At 41.3% G+C, this 22,684-nt stretch overlaps 1 protein-coding gene across 8 annotated transcripts in view; it reads right to left on the bottom strand.

Moving 5' to 3' along the window:
* Positions 1-22,684, bottom strand: part of LOC122549908 (tensin-3) — a 439,923-nt gene that overhangs the window by 148,034 nt on the left and 269,205 nt on the right. For all 8 annotated transcript variants that reach the window (XM_087987222.1, XM_043690124.2, XM_087987223.1 and 5 more), the window contains 2 exons: positions 10,912-10,964; positions 5,439-5,610 (listed from right to left, as the gene is read on the bottom strand). In XM_087987222.1, the coding sequence (XP_087843348.1) occupies positions 5,439-5,610; positions 10,912-10,964 (225 nt within the window). The remainder of the gene's footprint in view (positions 1-5,438; positions 5,611-10,911; positions 10,965-22,684) is intronic.

Below are 22,684 nucleotides of genomic sequence, written 5' to 3'. Positions count from 1 at the left end.
TCACTAATGTTATTTCTCATGTTTAAGAAGGGAGTAAGGCAAAAGATGAGAAATCATGGGCCGATTAGCCTGACCTCATTCGTTGGTAAGAAATGGATAGTGAGTCGGATAGGACGAAAGTAGGTGGCTATGCTGGCTCGAAAAATTGGGTGACAGAATTGGAACAGAAATGCAGAGAACCCTTCTTTTTCAACAACTTCCATCCCAATCTAAACAAACCCATCTAATTTACAAATGCCAACCTTAACCCATCTGATCTGTATGTGATTCTAGATCCACAACAATCTGGGTGACTTTTAAATGCCATCTGAAATGGTCTAGCAAAGCACACAGTTATATCAGCCTTCAAATGGATGGATAAGAGCAAAGAAACCAGATGGGCTACCTGACATCACTAAGGCCCCGGAAAAGATATAGCAGCAAATCTTGCGCAGTCCATACTAACATCTAGGAGATTATGCCAAATTTGAGAGAGCTATCCTACAGGCTAGTCAAAGAAATAACCTAACATAATCATTCTAATGGAATCATACCTGACATACAATGACCCAGAGACGATCGTCACCATTCCAAAGAATCTCCTGTCCCACTGACAGTAGCCAACCCACCAGGGGCAACAGTACAGTTGTCCTGTGGGTCCACAACATTCAGTCCTGATGCCACGAAGTTTCAGTGTGTTAGGCATGGTTTACTAGAGCAGTACTGGAGAGTGCACTATTTCTGATCTAGTACTATGTATAAAAAGGGTGAACTAATAATCTGCTTGCAATAGAACATTTGGGGGTGACTGGCCATAACTTTACATCACATTTCAAAAAGACATAGTTCAATGTTAAATTTGAACAAAAGAAATCATTAAGTTATGAACAGCAAGTTGTTTGGAGTCTTACTTGGACATACCTGGAGCACTGCACAAAGTTTTGATCCCCTCAGCTTAGGGTAGATATTACTGCAATGAAGGGAGTGCAATAAAGCGACACTAGATTATTCCCGGAATGGTGGGGATTGCCCTCTGAAGGGAGACTGAAAAAATGGGGGCTGTAGTCTCAACATTTCAAAGCACGAGGGGTGATTTCATTAAAACGTAGGATATACTGAAAGGGATCAATAGACTAGATACAGGTAAGATTTTCCCCCCTGTTTGGGGAGTCCAAAACCAGGGGATATAATTCAAAAATAAGGGGAAGTCACATTGGACTGAACAGAGGAAAATAATTTATATTCAGAGCACTGTGAATCTCTGAATTTTCTATCCCAGAAGGCTGTGGAAGCCGAATCATTGCGTACATTTAAACACTGACAGATTTTTAAATACCAATGACTGAAAGGGATTTTGGAATAGGATGGAAGAAGGACATTGATATAAATGATCAGCCGTGATCATATTGAATGGCAGAATAGGCTTTATAAACTGAATGGCCTTGTCTTGCTTCTATCTTCATACGAATATAACCTTCAAAAGTGGCTCTCTCTCTGACTTAATTGAATCTGTGTAAAGTCACTTAAAACTAAAAAAAAAAATTCCTGCTGATTTAGAATTAATCCACTCACAGATTTCACTTAAAACCAGCATTTCACTAGTTATGGGAGTGTGCACCTCCTTTTGATAAGCCACTCCACAACTTTTTCAATTTTCCACACTTCGTGTGCATCAATGCTGATCCTTTCTGCAGACTCTGGCTTTTGCAGTTATCAATTTTCTTCAGAAAGAGAGTTTGGTCCCGTTTTAATGACCACCCCATCAAAGGTTGATAATATCAATATACCATCTCTCCCAGAAAGGAGAAACTTCTATAAAGTCAAAATATCAGAATAAAAGTCAAAGAATGTTCTCGCAAAGCAACACTTTGTGCAAACCCATGACAAAAAAAATTGTAGATTCTGGTGGTAAGCATAAATTTTACAAGAGAGATAGTTTGCACCTTAATAGGTTAGGGATCAGCATTCTGGCAGGCAGGGTTGCTAATGCAACACACCTACGTTTAAACTAAGTAGCAGGAGGGAGGGGACAAACTGGATGTTTAAGAAGGAAATTGAAGGGAAAGTTAGAACAAGAGAAGTCAAGAAAGACAACTGTATCAATGAGGCAGAAAACTCAGAAAGGGATCATGCTGTAAGGTTGAGTGAAATAGGAGTTGATGGGAAGGGTGAGGGCAGTAACAAATTAAAAATACTATACATGAATGTACGAAGCATTAGAAATAAGATGGATGAGCTTGAGGCTCTTTTGGAAATTGGCAGGTATGATGTTGTGGGATTAATTGAGACGTGGCTTCAAGTGGACAGGGCCTGGGAAATGAATATTCAAGGCTACACATGCTATTGTAAGGACAGACTGACAGGCAGAGGGGGTGGGGTGACCATGTTGGTAAGGGATGATATTCAGTCCCTTGCACAGGGGGACCTAGAATCAGGGGAAGTACAGTCAGTGTGGATAGAGCTGAGAAATTCTAAGGGTAAAAAGACCCTCTTGGGAGTTACCTACAGGCCCCCAAACAGTAGTCTGAATGTCGGATGTAAGTTGAATCAGGAGCTGAAATTGGCCTGTCGCAAAGATGTTACTAGTTGTTATGGGGGATTTCAACATGCAGCTAGACTTGGAGAATCAGGATGGTATTGGACCTCAAGAAAGAGACTTTGTGGAGTGCCTCAGAGATGGATTCTTAGAACAGCTGGTGCTGGAGCCGACCAGGGAGAAGGCAATTCTGGATTTGGTATTGTGCAACGAACCAGAATTGGTCAGGGACCTCAAAGTGAAGGAGCCATTGGGAAGTAGTGACCATAATACAATAAGCTTCAATCTGCAATTTGAGAGGGAGAGGGTACAATCGAAAGTGACAATATTTCTGTTGAATAAAGGGAACTATGGAGCTATGAGGGAGGAGCTGGCCAAAGTTCAATGGTGCAATACCTTAGCAGGGATGACAGTGGAGGAAAAATGGCGGATATTTCTGTGTATAATGCAGAAGTTGCAGGATCAGTTCATTCCAAAAAGGAAGAAAGGTCCTAGGAGGAGGCATGGGTGGCCGTGGCTGACGAGGGAAGTTAAGAAACATATAAAAGTTAAAAGAGAAAAAGTATAACATAGCAAAGATGAGTGGGAAAACGGAGGACTGGGAAGCTTTTAAAGAACAACAGAGGATTACTAAGAAGGAAATACGCAGAGAAAAAATGAAGTACGAAGGTAAACTGGCCAATAATATAAAGGAGGATAGTAAAAGCTTTTTTAGGCATGTGAAAAGCAAAAAAATAGTTAAGACTAAAATTGGGCCCTTGAAGACAGAAACAGGGGAATATATTACGGGGAACAAAGAAATGGCAGAAGAATTGAATTGGTACTTCAGATCTGTATTCACTGGGGAAGACACAAGCAATCTCCCAGAGGTAACAGTGGCTGAAGGACCTGAACTTAAGGGAATTTATACTTGCCAGGAATTGGTGTTAGAGAGACTGTTAGGTCTGAAGGTTGATAAGTCCCTGGGGCCTGATGGTCTACATCCCAGGGTACTGAAGGAGGTGGCTCGAGAAATCGTGGATGCGTTGGTGATTATTTTCCAGAGTTCAACAGATTCGGGATCAGTTCCTGCGGATTGGAGGGTGGCTAATGTTGTACCACTTTTTAAGAAAGGTGGGAGAGAGAAAGCAGGAAATTATAGACCAGTTAGTCTGACTTCAGTGGTGGGAAAGATGCTGGAGTCTATTATAAAGGATGAAATTATGTTACATCTGGATAGTAGTAACAGGATAGGTCAGAGTCAGCATGGATTTATGAAGGGGAAATCATCCTTGACTAATCTTCTGGAATTTTTTGAGGATGTAACTCTGAAGATGGACGAAGGAGATCCAGTACATGTGATGTACCTGGACTTTCAGAAAGCTTTTGATAAAGTCCCACATATGAGGTTAGTGAGCAAAATTAGGGCGCATGGTACTGGGGACAAAGTACTAACTTGGATTGAAAGTTGGTTGGCTGATAGGAAACAAAGAGTAGTGATAAATGGCTCCATTTCGGAATGGCAGGCAGTGACCAGTGGAATACCGCAGGGATCAGTACTGGGACCGCAGCTTTTTACAATATATGTTAATGATATAGAAGATGGTATTAGCAATAACATTAGCAAGTTTGCTGATGATACAAAGCTGGGTGGCAGGGTGAAATGTGATGAGGATTTTAGGAGATTACAGGGTGACCTGGACAAGTTAGGTGAGTGGTCAGATGCATGGCAGATGCAGTTTAATGTGGATAAATGTATGGTTATTCATTTTGGTGACAAGAACAGGAAGGCAGATTAATACCTAAATGGAATCAACTTAGGTAAAGGGGCAGTACAGAGAGATCTGGGTGTTCTTCTACACCAGTCAATGAAGGTAAGCATGCAGGTACAGCAGGTAGTGAAGAAGGCTAATAGCATGCTGGCCTTCATAACAAGAGGGATTAAGTATAGAAGCAAAGAGGTTCTTCTGCAGCTGTACAGTCCCTGGTGAGACCACACCTGGAGTACTGTGTGCAGTTCTGGTCTCCAAATTTGAGGAAAGACATTCTGGCTATTGAGGGAGTGCAGCATAGGTTCACGAGGTCAATTCCTGGAATGGCGGGATTACCTTACACTGAAAGACTGGAGCAACTGGGCTTGTATACCCTTGAGTTTAGAAGACTGAGAGGGGATCTGATTGAGACATATAAGATTATTAAAGGTTTGGACACTCTGGCAGCAGGAAACATGTTTCCACTGTTGGGTGAGTGCCGAACCAGAGGACACAGCTTAAAAATACAGGGTAGACCATTTAGGACAGAGATGAGGATAAACTTCTTCACCCAGAGAGTGGTGGCTGTGTGGAATGCTCTTCCCCAGAGGGCAGTGGAGGCCCAGTCTCTGGATTCATTTCAGAAAGAGTTGGATCGAGCTCTCAAGGATAGTGGAATCAAGGGCTATGGAGATAAGGAACAGGATACTGATTAAGGATGATCAGCCATGATCATATTGAACGGTGGTGCAGGCTCGAAGGGCAGAATGGCCTAGTCCTGCACCTATTATCTATTGTCTGTTGTCAATGGCCTTCACAGAAGGTGTAAAAATTGAGATTTTAATTCGATGTAAACAGAGTTCACAACCAATTTATAATGCTCCTGCCAAGATCATCATGTGGTGTTTACATATTTCCTATGTAAAGATAAAGAAAAATAACTAACATGACACTCTATGATCTCAAAACACAATGTAATTTTTTGCCATTCAGTACTACTGAAACATTCACAGACACAGATTTACTTTTGTTTCTGTTCTAATTGCTTGCAGTTATTTTAATGAGAGATAAGCAGAAATCATAGATGCATAAAAACTTAATTTCTGGTAATCTTCCATTTGAGTTATGTTGACTAATCTGGACAAGGAACTTAGAGTGCACGTTCCTCTTCAATATTTCTTTCTATATCTTACCAGATAATTATCTCCATGCTTGGATTTCAGCATTCGTGTTACATCCTGTAGATTATGAAAATAAGTTTCTTCTGAACAGCCAGCAGGGAAAGACACAGCGATGATGCGTTCAGTAATGTAAGTCAGATCAAGTTCATAACCCTCCTCCATAATGTGACCCGATTCCACACTCCTGTATACAGAAAATAAGAGAAAGAATGTAACGCTTTGTTGAAAACTTAGACTAGTTCTTCGCTGACTTCAATACACATGAAGTGTCTGCAGAAACAGAAGAGGGAAGAAAGGTGAAGCAGCTGTATATATTTAGAAATTGAGGAAGTTTAATATCAGTGAAGTAAGCATAAATATAAATAATCTAACTTCATTTAACAATTGTAGTTTAATGGTATATGTACATGAGTTATTTACTTTATCAATTGTGATGCCAACCCATTCAACATCAATTGTGATAAATGTGATGCAGTGGTTCTGAAGTTTTCCTGGGTCAAATCTCACCAAAACTTTCAAGTTACTCATGCAGTGAAATGTATTGAATAATCCAGGAGAATTTTGATAGCATGAACAGCAGGTCACTGAGTTTCTGGAGAACAGGCTGATTGCACAGCTGAATGAACATGGGCATCTAACACTGACTTCAAAGGGGACAGAGTGTGCCAGTCAGGATCATTCAGGCATGTTATCAGCAATAGCAGTGACTCTGGCTCATCTTGAACGATGCACCTCAAATGCACAAGGACCTGTCCCCTCAGGCATTTGGAGATACCATAATGCAGTGGTCATGAGGGAAAAGAATCAAAACTGCTGATTGTGATTTAGCTTTTTGATTAAGTTGGTTCAGATTGCTGTCAAGTATAATTCACATCCAGATCTGCATTTCAAATATTCAGATTATGTTTACAAATGAGTAGTACTGGAATTACATACTCTGACCAAATATATTGAATGCCAGGTTATCTAAGAATAATCACCAGCACAAAAAGTACAAGATGAAAAAGTCAAATTTAAAGACAGCAGACAAAATTACTGGATATATAAACAAAAGACATCTAAAGATAAATAATTTAGTTTAAAAAATGTATTGCTGAAATAATATAAAAAATATAAATCCAATATTCATGTAATCTGTAACAAGTCTCCAACTACACGAAAAGGGCACTGAAAAAGACTATGAATGACAAACATAAAAACTTTGCTGAGAAAAACAGAAAAATAAAGGAATTTGTCATAGTCATAAAATGACCCTGAAATATTTAATAATAAAATTAATTTGGGATAAGCAAACAGGTACTGAATCAAGCAAATAAAAAAGCAGATTATTATTTCCATGCACATTTCAGCTTGAATGGTTCCTGGTGACAGGTTGCTATCACAAGATCATCCAGGTGATGACTGAGGTAGACCATTTAGTCTATCATGGTTAATCTATGCAGAAGCACATCACAGTCCTTCCTCTGTGGCTCTGAACTGTCATTTAATGATTCTTGGCTTTTACCTCAACTATTCTACCTGGAAATTTAATCTTTGCATTAATAACACTATTTAAAAGAAGCAATCAGTACTAATTTTGGTCATTTGCTGGTTTCAAATTAGTGTATCTCATCTTACTTTTGCAATTTTAGGTAATTTGCAAAAGTAGGAAAAGTAATTTTCCAAATTTATCTTCTCCATTTTTTGATTACTTTCCCGATGTTTTCCTTCAAGATTGATAAGTCTAAGTTTCTAAGTTCTATCCTATCAATGCATAACATTAAAACCTTGATATTGGTCAATAACCGGTTAGGAGGTAGGAGTCAGACAATAGTGATAAAAGGAATCTATTTGAACTGTAGATACTAAATGGCATTCCCAAGTGATCTGTACTGTTTGTCACCGTATGTAAGCAGTCATTTGAATGAAGGAAGATTGAAGTCTGTCTAAATTTAAAAGTAACATTAATACACAGTTATTGTGAAAAGGTGAGCAGAAAGTAGCAAAGGAACATACGAATAGATCTAGTGAGTAAGAGCAACCACAGAACATGAAAGGTCAACGTGGGCAAATGAGAAGTTATCCAGTTCAGTCTAAGAAAAGCAGATCAGAATATTTTCTTTCCAAGAAGAACTGTTGAAGAGCAAGGTTTCAGTGCACAAATCGACAAAAACAAATAGACTCGTACAAAAAGTCTTCAAGAGGGCTCATGGAATATTGGTCTTCATCACAAGGGGACTGAAATACAAAAGAGGAGGTGGTTATCCTGAAGATGCGTTATCTGAATTCTGTATTCACTGTTAATGCCTGAATTTCTTAAGGATATATTTGATCTTGAAGGGAGTAGAGCACAGTTTCAGTGAAAAGATCCCTGGCTAAAAAGCTTAGATTACAATATCACACTGTGCTATCAAGCAGCACTTACTTATCAACAACCTGCTCACTGATGCTCAGTTGGGTTCCATCAGGGCCACTCCGCTCCTGAATGTATTATAGTCTTGGTTCAAACATGAACAAAAGAAATAAATTCCAGAGATGTGGTGAGAATGACTACTCTGTAATATGGACAGTTTACAGGGATATGGGCCAAATGCTGGCAAATGGGCCTAGTTTAATTTATGATACCCGTTGGCATCTTTCCAGGGCAGAACTGAACGCAGTATTCCAAAAGTGGCTGCAATATGACCTCCTAACTCTGATATACAATGCCCTGACCACTCAAGGCAAGTGTAACAAATGCATTCTTCACTACCCTGTCTACCTGTGACTCCACTTTCAAGGAACTATGAACCTGCACTCCAAGGTCTCTTTGTTTGGCAATGCTCCCCAGGACCTTACCATTAAGTGGAAAAGTTCTTGTCTGATTGGCCCACAAAAACACAGCACTTCACATTTATCTAGATTAAACTCTATCTGCCACTCTTCCGCCCACCTGATCAAAAGATCCGATTCTACTCTGAGGTACATTTCTTCACTGTCCATTGCACTTCCAACTTTAATGTCGTCTGCAAACCTATAAACCACATTACCTATATTCACATCCAAATGAATGACAAAAAGCAGTGGACACAGCACTGATCTTTGCAGCATACTGCAATTGATCAATGAATTGCATTCAAATCAGTTCACTGTATACATCAACATCCTTTTGGTTTTTCCTATTGCTAGTTTGCATTGGTTGGACAAGGAGTCAGAAATTAATGCCCTTCCCCATTTGGTGGCAGGGGTCACTGGTGGAAGCGTGGCGAATGCAGACTTTGCTGCATTCCTGTCGCTATCCCAGTTACATCTATGTCAATTTGTGAGTACTTCCAAGATATACCACTGACAGTTGGTAAGAGTGGGAGAGATTCATGGTCGACAATGTGATGGTTAAAAAACTGGAGCCTCTACCATCACCATCAATACCTCTAAGCTAAAGCATGTGTGGAAATGTGTATATTGCCACGGTACCTTGTTCTCAAATGCCTCCTTACCCTCCCATACAGGAGACTGTGGATGGTCCTCTTCTCCTTCCAACAATTGAGGCTTCTAATGAGATAATTAATGCTCATTTAAGGCCTTAGTCTTATTACACCTGGCATTTATTTAACCAGTTCCAGTTGGGGTGGGTTCAGGACATGCCTCACTGCCCTACCTGAGTTTAAGATTGTGGCATTCTTCAGTCTGACCTACCTCCAAAGCAGAGAATTGAAAACATGGTCTGAATGTAAACCCCTGGGCCAGCCCACTCAGGGAGTGGAAGATTACAACGTGAACACATGGCTCCCCTGCTTTTCCAGAGAATAAATGCTGGCAACCAACCAACTGACACCCACCTCAGAGGCACAAAGTAATACACATGGCCTAAACATAATCTGAGAGGGATGTTTGCCCCTCACAGAGGGTAAATCCCATCCACGGGCACTGTCAACCAATCTAATTCCCCACCAACTCCAATGATCCACAGCAGGCACTGCCTGGATAGCAAGCAAGCCCACAAATCCCAGAGCCAGTCAAATCTGTGGGGTGGGGTGGGGTGGGGGGGGTGGGGGGGGTGGGGGGGTGTTGTGGTGGAAACTCATTTGGTTACTCAAGGAGGGGGGTTGACAGGTGTGGAGGAGTGGATTTAAAACAGACTTCAGGCGAGGGAGAAGGAGGCAGTTATTATCCTCTCAGGGGGGTGTCCCCAATGAGCCAACAATATCCTCCAGTGACAGCAGCTCACACCTCCTCCATACCATTTTAAATACTTTTTCAAAATATTAATAATCCCATTCAACCTGGTGACCCACAACAGCCACTTGAGAAACAGCATGAGAAACTGGTCAATTATCCCTTCATTAATTACATATGGTGGTGGGCTTCCAATTCTGGAGCTCAGCAATCCTCCCTATGATCCGAGTGAGCAAAAGGCGGGTGGGAAGATGGCAGGCTAGCTACACACTCTATATAACGTGACCTCACCCCTCCGACAACTGGGGACATGTAATATCAGGCTCAGTATTTCCCTTAAAAAGAGTTGCTAAGAAAAAAAGTTCTGTAAAATTCAAAGATTTTCTGCATTCCTTCATGGTCCTGGCACCCAGGTTCCTCCTAAGAGAGCAAGGAGGAGAAACCACTTGCACTGTCAGGACTCGATACCAGAGGAGAAAGATTTAAGACAATTGGCGAAGAATCAAAGGCGAGATGAAGAGATGTTTTTCAGTGCGGCTCATTGTTATGATGTAAACTGCACTGCCTGAAAGAAGTAAAGTCAATTGTGATTTTCAAAAGGTACTGCTTGATATACACTCGAAATAGAAAATTATTGGAGGGTGACATGAAAAAAACAGGTAAACAATTCTAATCAGATAACTGTACTAAACACAACTGGAAAAAAAACACAATGAATCAAATGTTCTCTTCTCCCTTTTATTATTCTACAATTCGATTAAATGTTGCAATGACCTCTTACCCCAACCACTCCAGGCAGCAAATTATCCACACAGTTCACAATTGCCTGTGAGAGGGAATTTCTCCAAACCTGAAGGAAATCGTCCAGACGCTATCAAAGATCTTGGTAAATTTTAGAACCTCTACTCAACCTCCCCTTAATAATTTCTGCTCAAGTGTAAAAATTTCCTGGTAACTTCAGGGATTTTTTTCCTCCCCATTTTCTACAGTTTCCCACCACAGGAATCATTCTGATGAAACTTCACACTATGTTCTTACTACTATTACCATAATGGTGCATCCTAAACTGAACTTGCACAATATTACACAGTACCCTGTGAGCTAAACAATGCTTTGTACTCTTTACAAATAAAAAAAGGAAAACACTTTAATAGCTGTATCCATCTGTATTTACTTTATTGGGAGGCTAACAATGTGGTGAAATAGTAGTTAGGCAATTCAGAGCTCAATCAAGATTTAAATAAGATAGTTAAAGCCATATAAAATGAACAAGCACAGCAGTGCAAAAATATTTAGTTTCAGAGAAATCTCAATGAGTTAGCTACTTTTAAAGAAAACGTGCAATACTTACTGAGATGAGTTATTGTGACTGAAAGATGAGCTCTTCAGAAAATTGCTTGAAGTCTGTAAATATTAAAAAAAAGGTATTTTTGAAACAGCTACTGTTTCAAAATGCTTATAACATTTACAATTATAAGTTTGTACAATAAGCATCTAAACCAAAGTTTTTTCACTCATATTGGAACAGGTATTGTTGATAAAGTGTGGTACTGGCAGGTCAGGCAGTTTCTGAGCAGCAAGAGAGCCGACGTTGCAGGCCTAATCCTTTGAAACATCGCCTCTCTTGCTCCTCAGATGCTGCCTGGCCTGCTGTGCCTTTTCCAGCACCACACTTTACTGACCCTGACTGTCTCCTTGGAGCAGATATTTAAATGAAACGTGTCAGATAGCGAAGGCTTTCCTAGATTTTGAAAGAATAACTTGTACAAAAACAAAAAAAAACAACTTAAATTCCAATGCAAATCTCTGATGTGTTTTCATAGCTTAATCATACGTGGTGTCGGTGAGGCAGTCTCCCCTTTTGCAATGTTCAACCCATCAATGCATTTTCTTTGCTTTTTTCATGTTTTAATAATAAAATAAAACAAATTACCCATTGAATAGAAAGATGCAATATGCATAAAACTTCAGATTGCATCAATTTTACTTCTTTACTGATGAAGCGTTGGCATTAGACATCTCCATTCTGCGCCCGATGCTATGATAAGGTTGCACCGGTGGGTCAGCACAGAATACATCTATTTTAAAGCAGATTGAATTTAGGAACGAAAAGACATCATTCAGCCTGATCCACCATTCAATAAGATCATAACTGATTTGATTATGGCCTCAGCTCCACTTTCCTGACTGCACCCGATAATCCTCTACCTTTTTGACCATCCAAAATAATCTACTTTTCAGTTCTGAATAAATTTAAAGACACAGCCTCTCCTACCTTATGGGGAAGAGAATTTCACACTCTAACTGCCCTCACAGAGAAAGAGAAGTCACATTATTTCTATACTGTAAGGAGAGCTCTTATTCTTCAACTCTATTCTCTAGTTATTGTTTCTCCCACAAAACCAATTGACCTTTATGTATCCAGTCCCCTGAAGATCTCATATTGAAGTAAGGCCACTTCGTATTTTTCGAATCCATGTTAGGTATAGACCTAACCCGTTCAATCTTTCTTACTAAGATACATTCTTCATTCCAAGAATAAGTCAAGCTAACGTTCATTGAGCTGCCTCTAAAGTAATCAAATCAATTTCAAGTAAGGAGAATGAATTGTACACACAACTCCAGATGTCTCACATTCATGCCCAATATGGCTGCAGTAAAACTTCTGAACAGATCTATATATGTCTTGTATTAAATGACATCATACAATTTCCTTTCCTGATCCCTTGCTGTACCTGCACATTAACATTATGTGGTCTTTCTACCAGGGCAAGCAGATTCCCTGCACCACCAAGTTCTCTCTATTTAAATTATGTACTTTTCTACTGTACCTGCCAAAATAGATAAATTCATATGTTTGCATGTTATATTCCATCTGCCAAATATTTTGGCCACTAACTTAACATGTCTATATCCCCTTACACATACTTTGCCCTCTACTGACAACTGACTTTCCCACTTATCTTGGTATCACTAAAAAAAATCACTGGTAAATATAGCAATCATACATTCATTCATTTCAATCTTTCATTGATTTGTCACCCAAGTCACTCTTTTCCTTTGCTAATATATTATTCTCTCCATTTGCTTGTATCTTGTGTAGTAACCTTTGATGCGGCACCTTATTACATCACTTTTGGAGATCCAAGTCTACTACATCTCTACAGGGTCTGCTTAATGTTCCTTGAATGCTACTTCATCAAAAAGCTTGAATAGATCATTTAAACATGATTTCCATTCCACGGAACATGCTGACTCTGCCTGAAAGCAGACTGATTTTCTAAATATCTTGCTAACGCCTCCTTGAAAACGGATTGTGGCTTTGGCCAAATCATTATGCTTTCTGCCTCCCTCCTTCTGTGATCAAAGCTGTTGCTATGGCAAGTTCGCAGAATGTCCAACAAGAAAGTTTTTGAACATCATAATGTTCAAAGTTCTAACGTATAAGACATCTTTAAGCTAACACATAAAACTTTTGATAATTAGATTGAAAAAAAAATCAAAGTATCAACAATTCAGGAATTTAAGGTTTTTATAAACCTGACAGCAGTCACCACAGTTACAGGCTCCAGGCGAGATTTCTGCTTTCATTTTATTGCTTATAAAATGGATATTGTTGGGTTTTAGAACAAATGAAAGCAAAGTAGTCTGTATTTTGCTTTGTTTGTTCATTGTGAAATATTTGCAGGGCAGTGAAGAAAGAGTAAAGGAGTGAGACTAATTAGATTGCTTTTTCAAAGAGTTGGCACAGTTACAAAGTCAAGGGGCCATAATCTAAGCTGCAGGATTCTATGAAGCAAGGTCACATAAGATTAAGGAGCTGGAAAATTAAAAGAGCCAGCTGAGGCACAGACAAAATCTGTACATCGCAGAATAAATCAGTGGTAAAGAAGTTATTTGTTTAGAAGTGTGGATAGCCATAAGGATGACACCCTCGGCGTGGAAAATTGCCCATCTCAGCTATAGTAATATTCGTTGAAGAAAGGATGAAGGGAATTTAATGGGGACAGGAAGAGATGCAGAGAAGTGCACCAGGTAATACAGAAACTTTAAAAGCCACAGACCTGATAAGTGCAACCAAACTCTGATACAGTGACCTCTGACAGACTTCTGGCTTTGAGAGGTGAAGGGAGTTCATCAAGAAATGTGATAACAGAAAGAGTACCAATGAAGCTATTGCAAATGCAGCAAATGCAGTAAATAACTGGGGATACTTTCCGAAGAAAATAAACTGATAACTGGAGAAAAATGCTCTGTTAGATTTAGAAAGAACTTTGAGAAAGCAGTGTGGAAATGTTTAAACTTGACATTTCGGAGAAAGACTGGTCAGTTAGTGGATACAGATGAGACTATTTGTTGCACGACGGAAGTATGAATGAATCAACACTGAAATGGTGATCAGGAAAAGGCAGATACCAGGGAGTCACTTAAGGCAGAAAATATAATGCGGGCAAATGCAAGAAATGTTAGAGATAAAAAGACTGCCCAGGCAGAAAGAAACAATATCATAGAAATATTAAAAACATGACAAACTCCAGAACCTATTGTTAAAAGGTACAAAGTGGTTATTGAAAATAAATCCCCATCTTACTGAAGCATGAGTTTCTGGTACCATTGGTCCCTGACAGCAAAAGCCATTCTTAGCACAACTCCAATATGTATTCATTGGGATGAGGTTTTCTGAAATCAGCCACTCAAATAATATCCCAGAACCAAAAATGAGTGGCATTTCCATGCTTCTCTGCTTCAAAAATCCATGTCCGATAATCATTCGCTTCTAAAACATTTTTTTAAAAATCTGTACGAACAAGCCATTATTTCCACAACTTGTAATCAGGCAATGGCCTCAGATGTGGAGTGGCATCAGAGAACACATTTTTAAGAGCATTTTTACGAGGTTTTGTCATGCACACGGATGTGAAATTTAATCACAGGACTGGCAAAGAAGATTCTACTTTGGTGGCACGGTGGTTAGCACTGCTGCCTCACAGCGCCAGAGACCCGGGTTCAATTCCTGCCTCAGGCAAATGTCTGTGTGGAGTTTGCACATTCTCCCAGTGTCTGCGTGGGTTTCCTCCGGGTGCTCCGGTTTCTTCCCACAGTCCAAAAATGTGCAGGTTAGGTGAATTGACCATGCTAAATTGCCTGCAGTGTTAAGTGCAGGGGTAAATGTAGGGGAATGGGTCTGGGTGGATTGTGCTTCGGCGGGTCGGTGTAGACTTGTTGGGCCAAAGGGCCGGTTTCCACACTGTAAGTAATCTAATCTAAAAAGACCGAGCTGACTTTGAATCATATTCCCTGGATGATGATTTAGCAAAGGAGACTATGTTTTATGAAAACTGCTCAATTCCCCACGATGTAAAGAGAACAAAAATTTGGTTGAGTTCTATGATGTGACTACAATTTCGCATCTTTTACATAGGAAAACATCTCAAAGCACTCCACACGAGTATTATCCAATGAACAAACTGAGGGCATATTAAGAACATAGAACAGTACAGCACAGAACAGGCCCTTCAGCCCACGATGTTGTGCCGACCATTGATCCTCATGTATGCACCCTCAAATTTCTGTGACCATATGCATGTCCAGCAGTCTCTTAAATGTCCCCAATGACCTTGCTTCCACAACTGCTGCTGGCAATGCATTCCATGCTTTCACAACTCTCTGCGTAAAGAACCCGCCTCTGACATCCCCTCTATACTTTCCTCCAACCAGCTTAAAACTATGATTCCTCGTGTTAGCCATTTCCGCCCTGGGAAATAGTCTCTGGCTATCGACTCTATCTATGCCTCTCATTATCTTGTGTACCTCAATAGGTCCCCTCTCCTCCTCCTTTGCTCCGATGAAAAAAGACGGAGCTCAGTCAATCTCTCTTCATAAGATAAGCCCTCCAGTCCAGGCAGCATCCTGGTAAACCTCCTCTGAACCCTCTCCAAAACATCCACATCTTTCCTATAATAGAGCGACCAGAACTGGACGCACTATTCCAAGTGCGGTCTAACCAAAGTTTTATAGAGCTGCAACAAGATCTCACAACTCTTAAACTCAATCCCCCTGTTGATGAAAGCCAAAACACCATATGCTTTCTTAACAACCCTGTCCACTTGGGTGGCCATTTTAAGGGATCTATGTACCTGCACACCAAGATCCCTCTGTTCCTCCACACTGCCAAGAATCCTATCCTTAATCCTGTACTCAGCTTTCAAATTCGACCTTCCAAAATGCATCACCTCGCATTTATCCAGGTTGAACTCCATTTCCCACCTCTCAGCCCATCTCTGCATCCTGTCAATGTCCTGCTGCAGCCTACAACAGCCCTCGATACTGTCAACGACACCTCCAACCTTTGTGTCGTCTGCAAACTTGCTGACCCATCCTTCAATCCCTTAATAAAAATTATAAACAGTAGAGGCCCAAGGACAGAGCCCTGTGGAACATCACTCACCACTGACTTCCAGACAGAATATTTTCCTTCTACTACCGCTCGCCGTCTTCTGTTGGCCAGCCAATTCTGTATCCAGACAGCTAAGTTTCCCTGTATCCCATTCCTCCTGACCTTCTGAATGAGCCTACCATGAGGAACCTTATCAAATGACTTACTGAAGTCCATATATACCACATCCACAGCTCGACCCTCATCAACTTTTCTAGTCACATCCTCAAAGAACTCGATAAGGTTTGTGAGGCATGACCTGCCCCTCACAAAGCCGCGTTGACTGCATTTAATCAAGCCATGCTCTTCCAGATGGTCATAAATCCTATCCCTTAGAATCCTTTCTAACACCTTGCAGACGACAGACGTGAGACTGACTGGTCTGTAATTGCCAGGGGTTTCCCTATTTCCTTTCTTGAAGAGAGGAATTACATTTGCCTCTCTCCAGTCCTCAGGTATGACTCCAGTGGAGAGCGAAGATACAAAGATCTTTGCAAGTGGCAAAGCAATCGCATTTCTCATTTCCCAAAGCAGCCAAGTTCAAACTGGTCCGGGCTGGCAACTCGTCAATCTTAATATTTGACAAAACTTTCAGCACATCAGTTTCCTCTATCTCTATCCATTCCAGCATGCACACCTGCCCTTCAAAGGTTTCATTCACTACAAAGTTAGTTTCTTTCGTAAAGACAGAAGCAAAAAACTCATTTACGGCTTCCCCTACCTCTTAAGACTCCACACACAAGTTCCCTATGCTATCCCTGATTGGCCCTACTCTTTCTTTGACCATTCTCTTATTCCTCACATACGTGTAAAATCCCTTTGTGTTCTCTCTAATCTGTTCTGCCAAGCCTTTCTCGTGCCCCCTCCTGGCTCTCCTCAGACCATTTTTGAGCTCCTTCCTCGCCTGCCTGTAATCCTCTAGAGCTGAGCTTGACCCGAGCTTCCTCCACCTTATGTAAGCTACCTTCTTCCTTTTGACGAGACGCTCCACCGCTCTCGTCATCCAAGGTTCCTTTATCTTACCCCTTCTTGCCTGTCTCAGAGGGACATATTTATTCATCACTTGCAACAACTGTCTCCACTTGTTTATAGTGCCTTTACCATGGAACAATTGCTCCCAGTCCATGCTTCCTAACTCATGTCTAATCGCATCATAGTTTCCTCTTCCCCAATTAAATATTCTCCCATTTTGCCTAATCCTTTCCTTCTCCATAGCTATGTAGAATGTGAGGCAGTTGTGGTCACTACCACCAAAATGTTCTCCCACCACAAGATCTGATACCTGCCCCGGCTCGTTTCCGAGCACCAAGTCTAGAATGGCCTCTCCCCTCGTCGGCCTGTCAACGTACTGAGTTAGGAAACCCTCCTGAACATACCTTACAAAAACCGCTCCATTCAAATCTTCTGCTCGAAGGAGCTTCCAATCAATATTGGGAAAGTTAAAGTCACCCATTGCAACAACCCTCCTACGTCCACACTTTTCCAAAATCTGCCGACCTATGCTTTCTTCCATCTCCCTGCTACTATTGGGGGGCCTGTAGTAAACCCCTAACGAGGTGACTGCTCCCTTGCAGTTCTTAATTTCCACCCATACTGACTCGGTAGGTAGATTTTCCTCGACAATGGAAGCTTCTGTAGCTGTGATACCCTCTCTGATTAGTAGTGCTACACCCCCTCCTCTTTTCCCCCCCCCCTCCCTATTCTTTTTAAATGCTCTAAACCCTGGAACATCCAGCAACCATTACTGCCCCTGAGAAACCCATGTCTCTGTCATGGCCGCAACATCATAGCACCAGGTACTGATCCATGCTCTAAGTTTGTCACATTTATTCCTGATACTCCTTGCGTTAAAGCAAACACACTTTAACTGATCCCTTGGTTCCTTCCCAGGAAAATCCTTCCCACGAGCTGGTCTACCTCTTGCTATTGCCTCATCTGCATCAACTCTCACCTCCGGTATACAGCTCAGGTTCCCACCCCCCTGCCATACTAGTTTAAACCCTCTTGAACTACTCGAACAAACCTTCCACCCAGGACATTGGTCCCCTTCCAGTTCAGGTGTAACCCGTCCTTCATGTACAGGTCCCACCTTCTCCAGAAGGCATCCCAATTATCTACATATCTGAAGCCCTCCCTCCTACACCAGCTGCGCAGCCACGTGTTAAGCTGCTCTCTGTTCCTCGCCTCGCTATCTCGTGGCACCGGTAGTAAACTAGAGAACACTACTCTGTTCGTCCTGCTTTGCAGCTTCCATCCTAACTCCTTGAAATCATTTTTTATATCCTCAATCCTTTTTCTGGTTATATCATTAGTACCAATATGTAACGCGATTTCTGGCTGTTCGCTCTCCCCTTTTAGAACCTTATACACCCGATCGGAGACGTCCCGGACCCTGGCACCAGGGAGGTAACATACCTTCCGGGAATCCTGATCCTGACCACAAAATCTCCTGTCGATTCCCCAAACTATCGAGTCCCCTACCACGAGTACTTTTCTCTTCTGCCTCCTTCCTTTCTTTGCCACAGTGTCAGGGTCAGTCAGAACTGACTACTCTGGCTTTCCTCTGTTAGGTCATCCCCCCCAGCAGTATCCAAAAAGGTATACTTATTGCTGAGGGGAATGTCCATAGGGGATCTCTGCACTGTCTGTCTGTCCCCTTTCCTCCCCCTAACTGTAACCCATCTATCCTTGTCCTGAGCCTAAGGAGTGACCAATTCCCAGTAACTCCTCTCAATTACCCCCTCAGCCTCCCGAATGATCCGTAGTTCATTCAGCTCCAGCTCCAATTCCCTAACACGGTTTTCAAGGAGCTGGAGTTGGGTGCACTTCCCGCAGATGTAGCCAGCGGAGACATGTGCCATGTCTCCCACCTGCCACATTCTGCAGGAGGAGCAAGCAACTGCCCTAGCATCCATACCAGAAGACCATAAGACATAGGAGTGGAAGGAAGGCCATTCGGTCCATCGAGTCCACTCCGCCATTCAATCATGGCTGATGGGCATTTCAACTCCACTTACCCCCATTCTCCCCGTATCCCTTAATTCCTTGTGACATCAAGAATTTATCAATCTCTGCCTTGAAGACATCTAGTGTCCCAGCCTCCACTGCACTCTGCGGCAATGAATTCCACAGGCCCACCACTCCCTAGCTGAAGAAATGTCTCCGCATTTCTGTTCTGAATTTACCCCCTCTAATTCTAAGGCTGTGTCCACGGGTCCTAGTTTCCTCGCCTAACGGAAACAATTTCCTAGCATCCACCCTTTCCAAGCCATGTATTATCTTGTAAGTTTCTATTAGATCTCCTCTTAATCTTCTAAACTCCAATGAATACAATCCTAGGATCCTCAGCCGTTCCTCATATGTTAGACCTACCATTCCAGGGATCATTCGTGTGAATCTCCACTGGAAACGCTCCAGTGTCCGTATGTCCTTCCTGAGGTGTGGGGACTAAAACTGGACACAGTACTCCAAATGGGGCCTAACCAGAGCTTTATAAAGTCTCAGTAGCACAACGGTGCTTTTATATTCCAACCCTCTTGAGATACCCCACTTACCTGAACACCCACTCAGTACTAAAGTAGAAAGCTTAGTTCAAATTGCTATAAAATTAAAGGCAAGCAAAGGCTTAGTCAAAGAGGTAGATGTAAAGGCGTATTTTAAAGGATACAAAGAGAGTTAGAGCAGCTGCAGAAGATGTGCAGCAAGGCCATGAGGTGATTTCAAGGCAAGACCAAGGTGGCAAGTGATCCATTCTGGGAGAATATCACCGTGGCAGCAAAGCTAAAAGTAACCCTAAGTGTGCATCAATGATTAGTTTTTAAAATGATAATAATCTTGACATCGATTTTACCATCTATTCAGTCATATCCAGTTAATAATCTGCTGCTCGGCTAGAACTTTCTTGTACACAACGCACAGTAAAAGGAAGAATGAACTCTTTCTTTCGCAAAATACAAGCCTCATGGCCAAAGTGAACAGCAGATGACTGCATCAATGAGGCACTTTGCAGCATGCACTGAGCTTTTCATTTTTGCATACAAAGGATTCATTCATAAAATCTCCAAGACAAGCCCAGATAAAAAGCATTGAATCAATGTCCCAGTTTACAGGACTTATTACAATCATTTTATTGCAATAGATATGAAGAAAATTTCTTGCCCTAGTTCAGTAAATTCTATTCACTGCCACATTTCTAGAACATGTGAAGTACATGGTGAAAGCCAACAATCCCTTGTGAACCTTATAAGTCAATGCAAATTCATGACCGAGCACTGAAGGGGAAGCCATTCTTATTCCTTTTACTTCACTGTCACACTATTGCTGTGCACTAATCTGTAATGATTCTCTTTTCATGCCCAGTCATACTGTCATAGAGTTCTAAAGCACAGAAAAAGGCCCTTTGGTCCATCAAGTCTGTGCTAGTCGAAACAAATACTAATTATTCTAATTTCTTTTTCCAGCTTGGCCCACAGTTTTGAATGCCTTGGCACCACACATGTACATCTAAATGCTTCTTAAATGTTTGATGTGTGGGGATTACATTGTCTGGTTCTTTGCAACTGTGACTGAAATTGTACATTGACAAGACACGTATGATGGTATAAGGAATAAATCCATTTAATTTAACCTATTATTTTAAATGACAAGTTACTTTCTGAATAAACGATTCCTGCACTACAATCTTACAACAGATTTCCCAAGTAATTACAGAAGCAACACAAGCCAAACTCCATAGATTAGTATATTACACTGCAAAGTAAAACAAAAGCTGCTTTGTTTTACAGAGTTTGTGTACCATCATTAAACATTGAGAATTAAAGCCTGAAAGTTATTACTTCTGATAGAAGCAGCCAAACACAACACTGGATGTGTATCATTCCACTTTATGCTATCTTAGTGTAAACATTGTTAAAATAAATCTTAATTCTACTGAAATGATAACTCAAAGCCTACTTAAAGTCACACCGCGAATTCAACTCCATAATCCTGTTCATCAAACATAGAAAATAGCAGGAGTGGGCTATTCAGCCCTTCGAACCAACTGCACCATTCAGTATGATCATGGCTGAACATCCAGGTTAGCACCCTCTTCTCAATTTCTCCCCATTTCTTTTGATCTGTTTTGCCCTAACTCCTAGATCAAACTCCGTCTTGAAAATATTCAATGTTTAACTTCAGCTCCTTTTTGTGGCAGTGAGTTCTCTGGGAGAAGAGATTTCTCCTCATCTCAGTCTCAAAAGGCGTAGCCTATACCCATAGACTGTGACCCCTGATTCTGGGCTCCCTCGTCATCAGGTATATCCTTTCTGCATTTACCCTGTCACTTTTTTTTAAAAGGTTTCTATGAGATCCCACTCCCAACTTTTCAAACCTCAGCCAATTTAGTCAAAACCAGTTCAGATTCTCTTTATATGACCATCATACCATCCCAGGAATCAGTCTGGTAAACCTTTGTTGCACTGCCTCCAAAAGCCAGAACATCCTTCTTCAGTAAAAGAAACCAAAACTGCTCTCAGTCCCTATGTTCTATAGGCCTTCCCCGTGTTGTGGAATGTAGGAATTATCCCCCCTCACTTTGACTGATACTGATATCTTACAAGGTAGGGGACAGTTTAAGCACGGAGAAATTTTCATCAGATACAATATTAGGGCTGTATGGGGCATTTTGTTTAATACAGCATGTGAACTGTTCCACACATCCACATGTAAGAGTGCATTATTGTGATGCTTTGCTGCAGTTCAGTTTGACTTCATGGGGAGGGCTGGATTTTGAGAAGTTACTGGGCTGAGTGGTTGGTAATTACCGTGATGTAACAATGCCACTGAATTCAAAGCCTCTCTTCAATTTGCATACTCCTCAGTCAGGTGGAAGGTAAGCTGCCAAACTGAGCTAGCTTAATGTTCGGGAAAAATCAATAGCCATTGCCAAGAGATTCCCAAACAAATTGTGAGAGCTGTTAGCCCCAGCATGAGGTGTACAGGAAGTCAGTTTATTGTAAGGATGAAAGCGATAACCACAGGAGCTCAACGAAGCAGAGATACATGGAGCAGAAATTCAGGTCACGATGTAACATGACAACACAACAGGAAACCTGCCTTCCAATGAATTCTGTCGTTATTATAAGGTGTAGGAGGAGAAGTCAGCCAGTCAGCCCATTAAGTCTGCTCAGACATTCAATGAGATCACAGCAGATCTGATAACCCTCAACTCCACCTTACCTTTGCCCCATATCCCTCAATTCCTGGACTTAATAAAATTTGTCTAACTCGATCTTGAATATACTTAATGACCCAGCCTCTACAGTCCTCTGCAGAATTCCAGTTGTATTGTTCTCTAAGAGAAGAAATTTCTTCTAATGTCTATCTTAAATGTGTAACCCCTTACACTGAGATAATGCCCTCTGGTCTGAACCTCTTTCAGATGAAGGAATAACCTCTTTACATCTACCCTGCCAAGTACGGGATCTTGGGAATGTTAAGGTTCTATGGAGTGTTGCTGAACAGAGACTTTGCAGTGTAGGTTCATAGTTCCTTGAAAGTAGAGTTGCAGGTAGATAGGATAGTGAAGATGGCATTTGGTATGTTTTCCTTTATTGGTCAGAGCATTGAGTATAGGAGTTTGGAGGCCATGTTATGGATGTACAGGACATTGGTTAGGCCACTTTTGGAATAGCATGTGTAATTCTGG

This window comes from Chiloscyllium plagiosum, unplaced genomic scaffold (genome assembly GCF_037043375.1).
Source record: "Chiloscyllium plagiosum isolate Xiang-an unplaced genomic scaffold, Cpla_swu_hap1 HiC_scaffold_5, whole genome shotgun sequence".
In the NCBI taxonomy this organism is placed as follows: Eukaryota; Metazoa; Chordata; class Chondrichthyes; order Orectolobiformes; family Hemiscylliidae; genus Chiloscyllium; species Chiloscyllium plagiosum.
The sequence above is the reverse complement of the archived record's forward strand: the minus strand, read 5'-3'. Positions and strand labels throughout refer to the sequence as shown.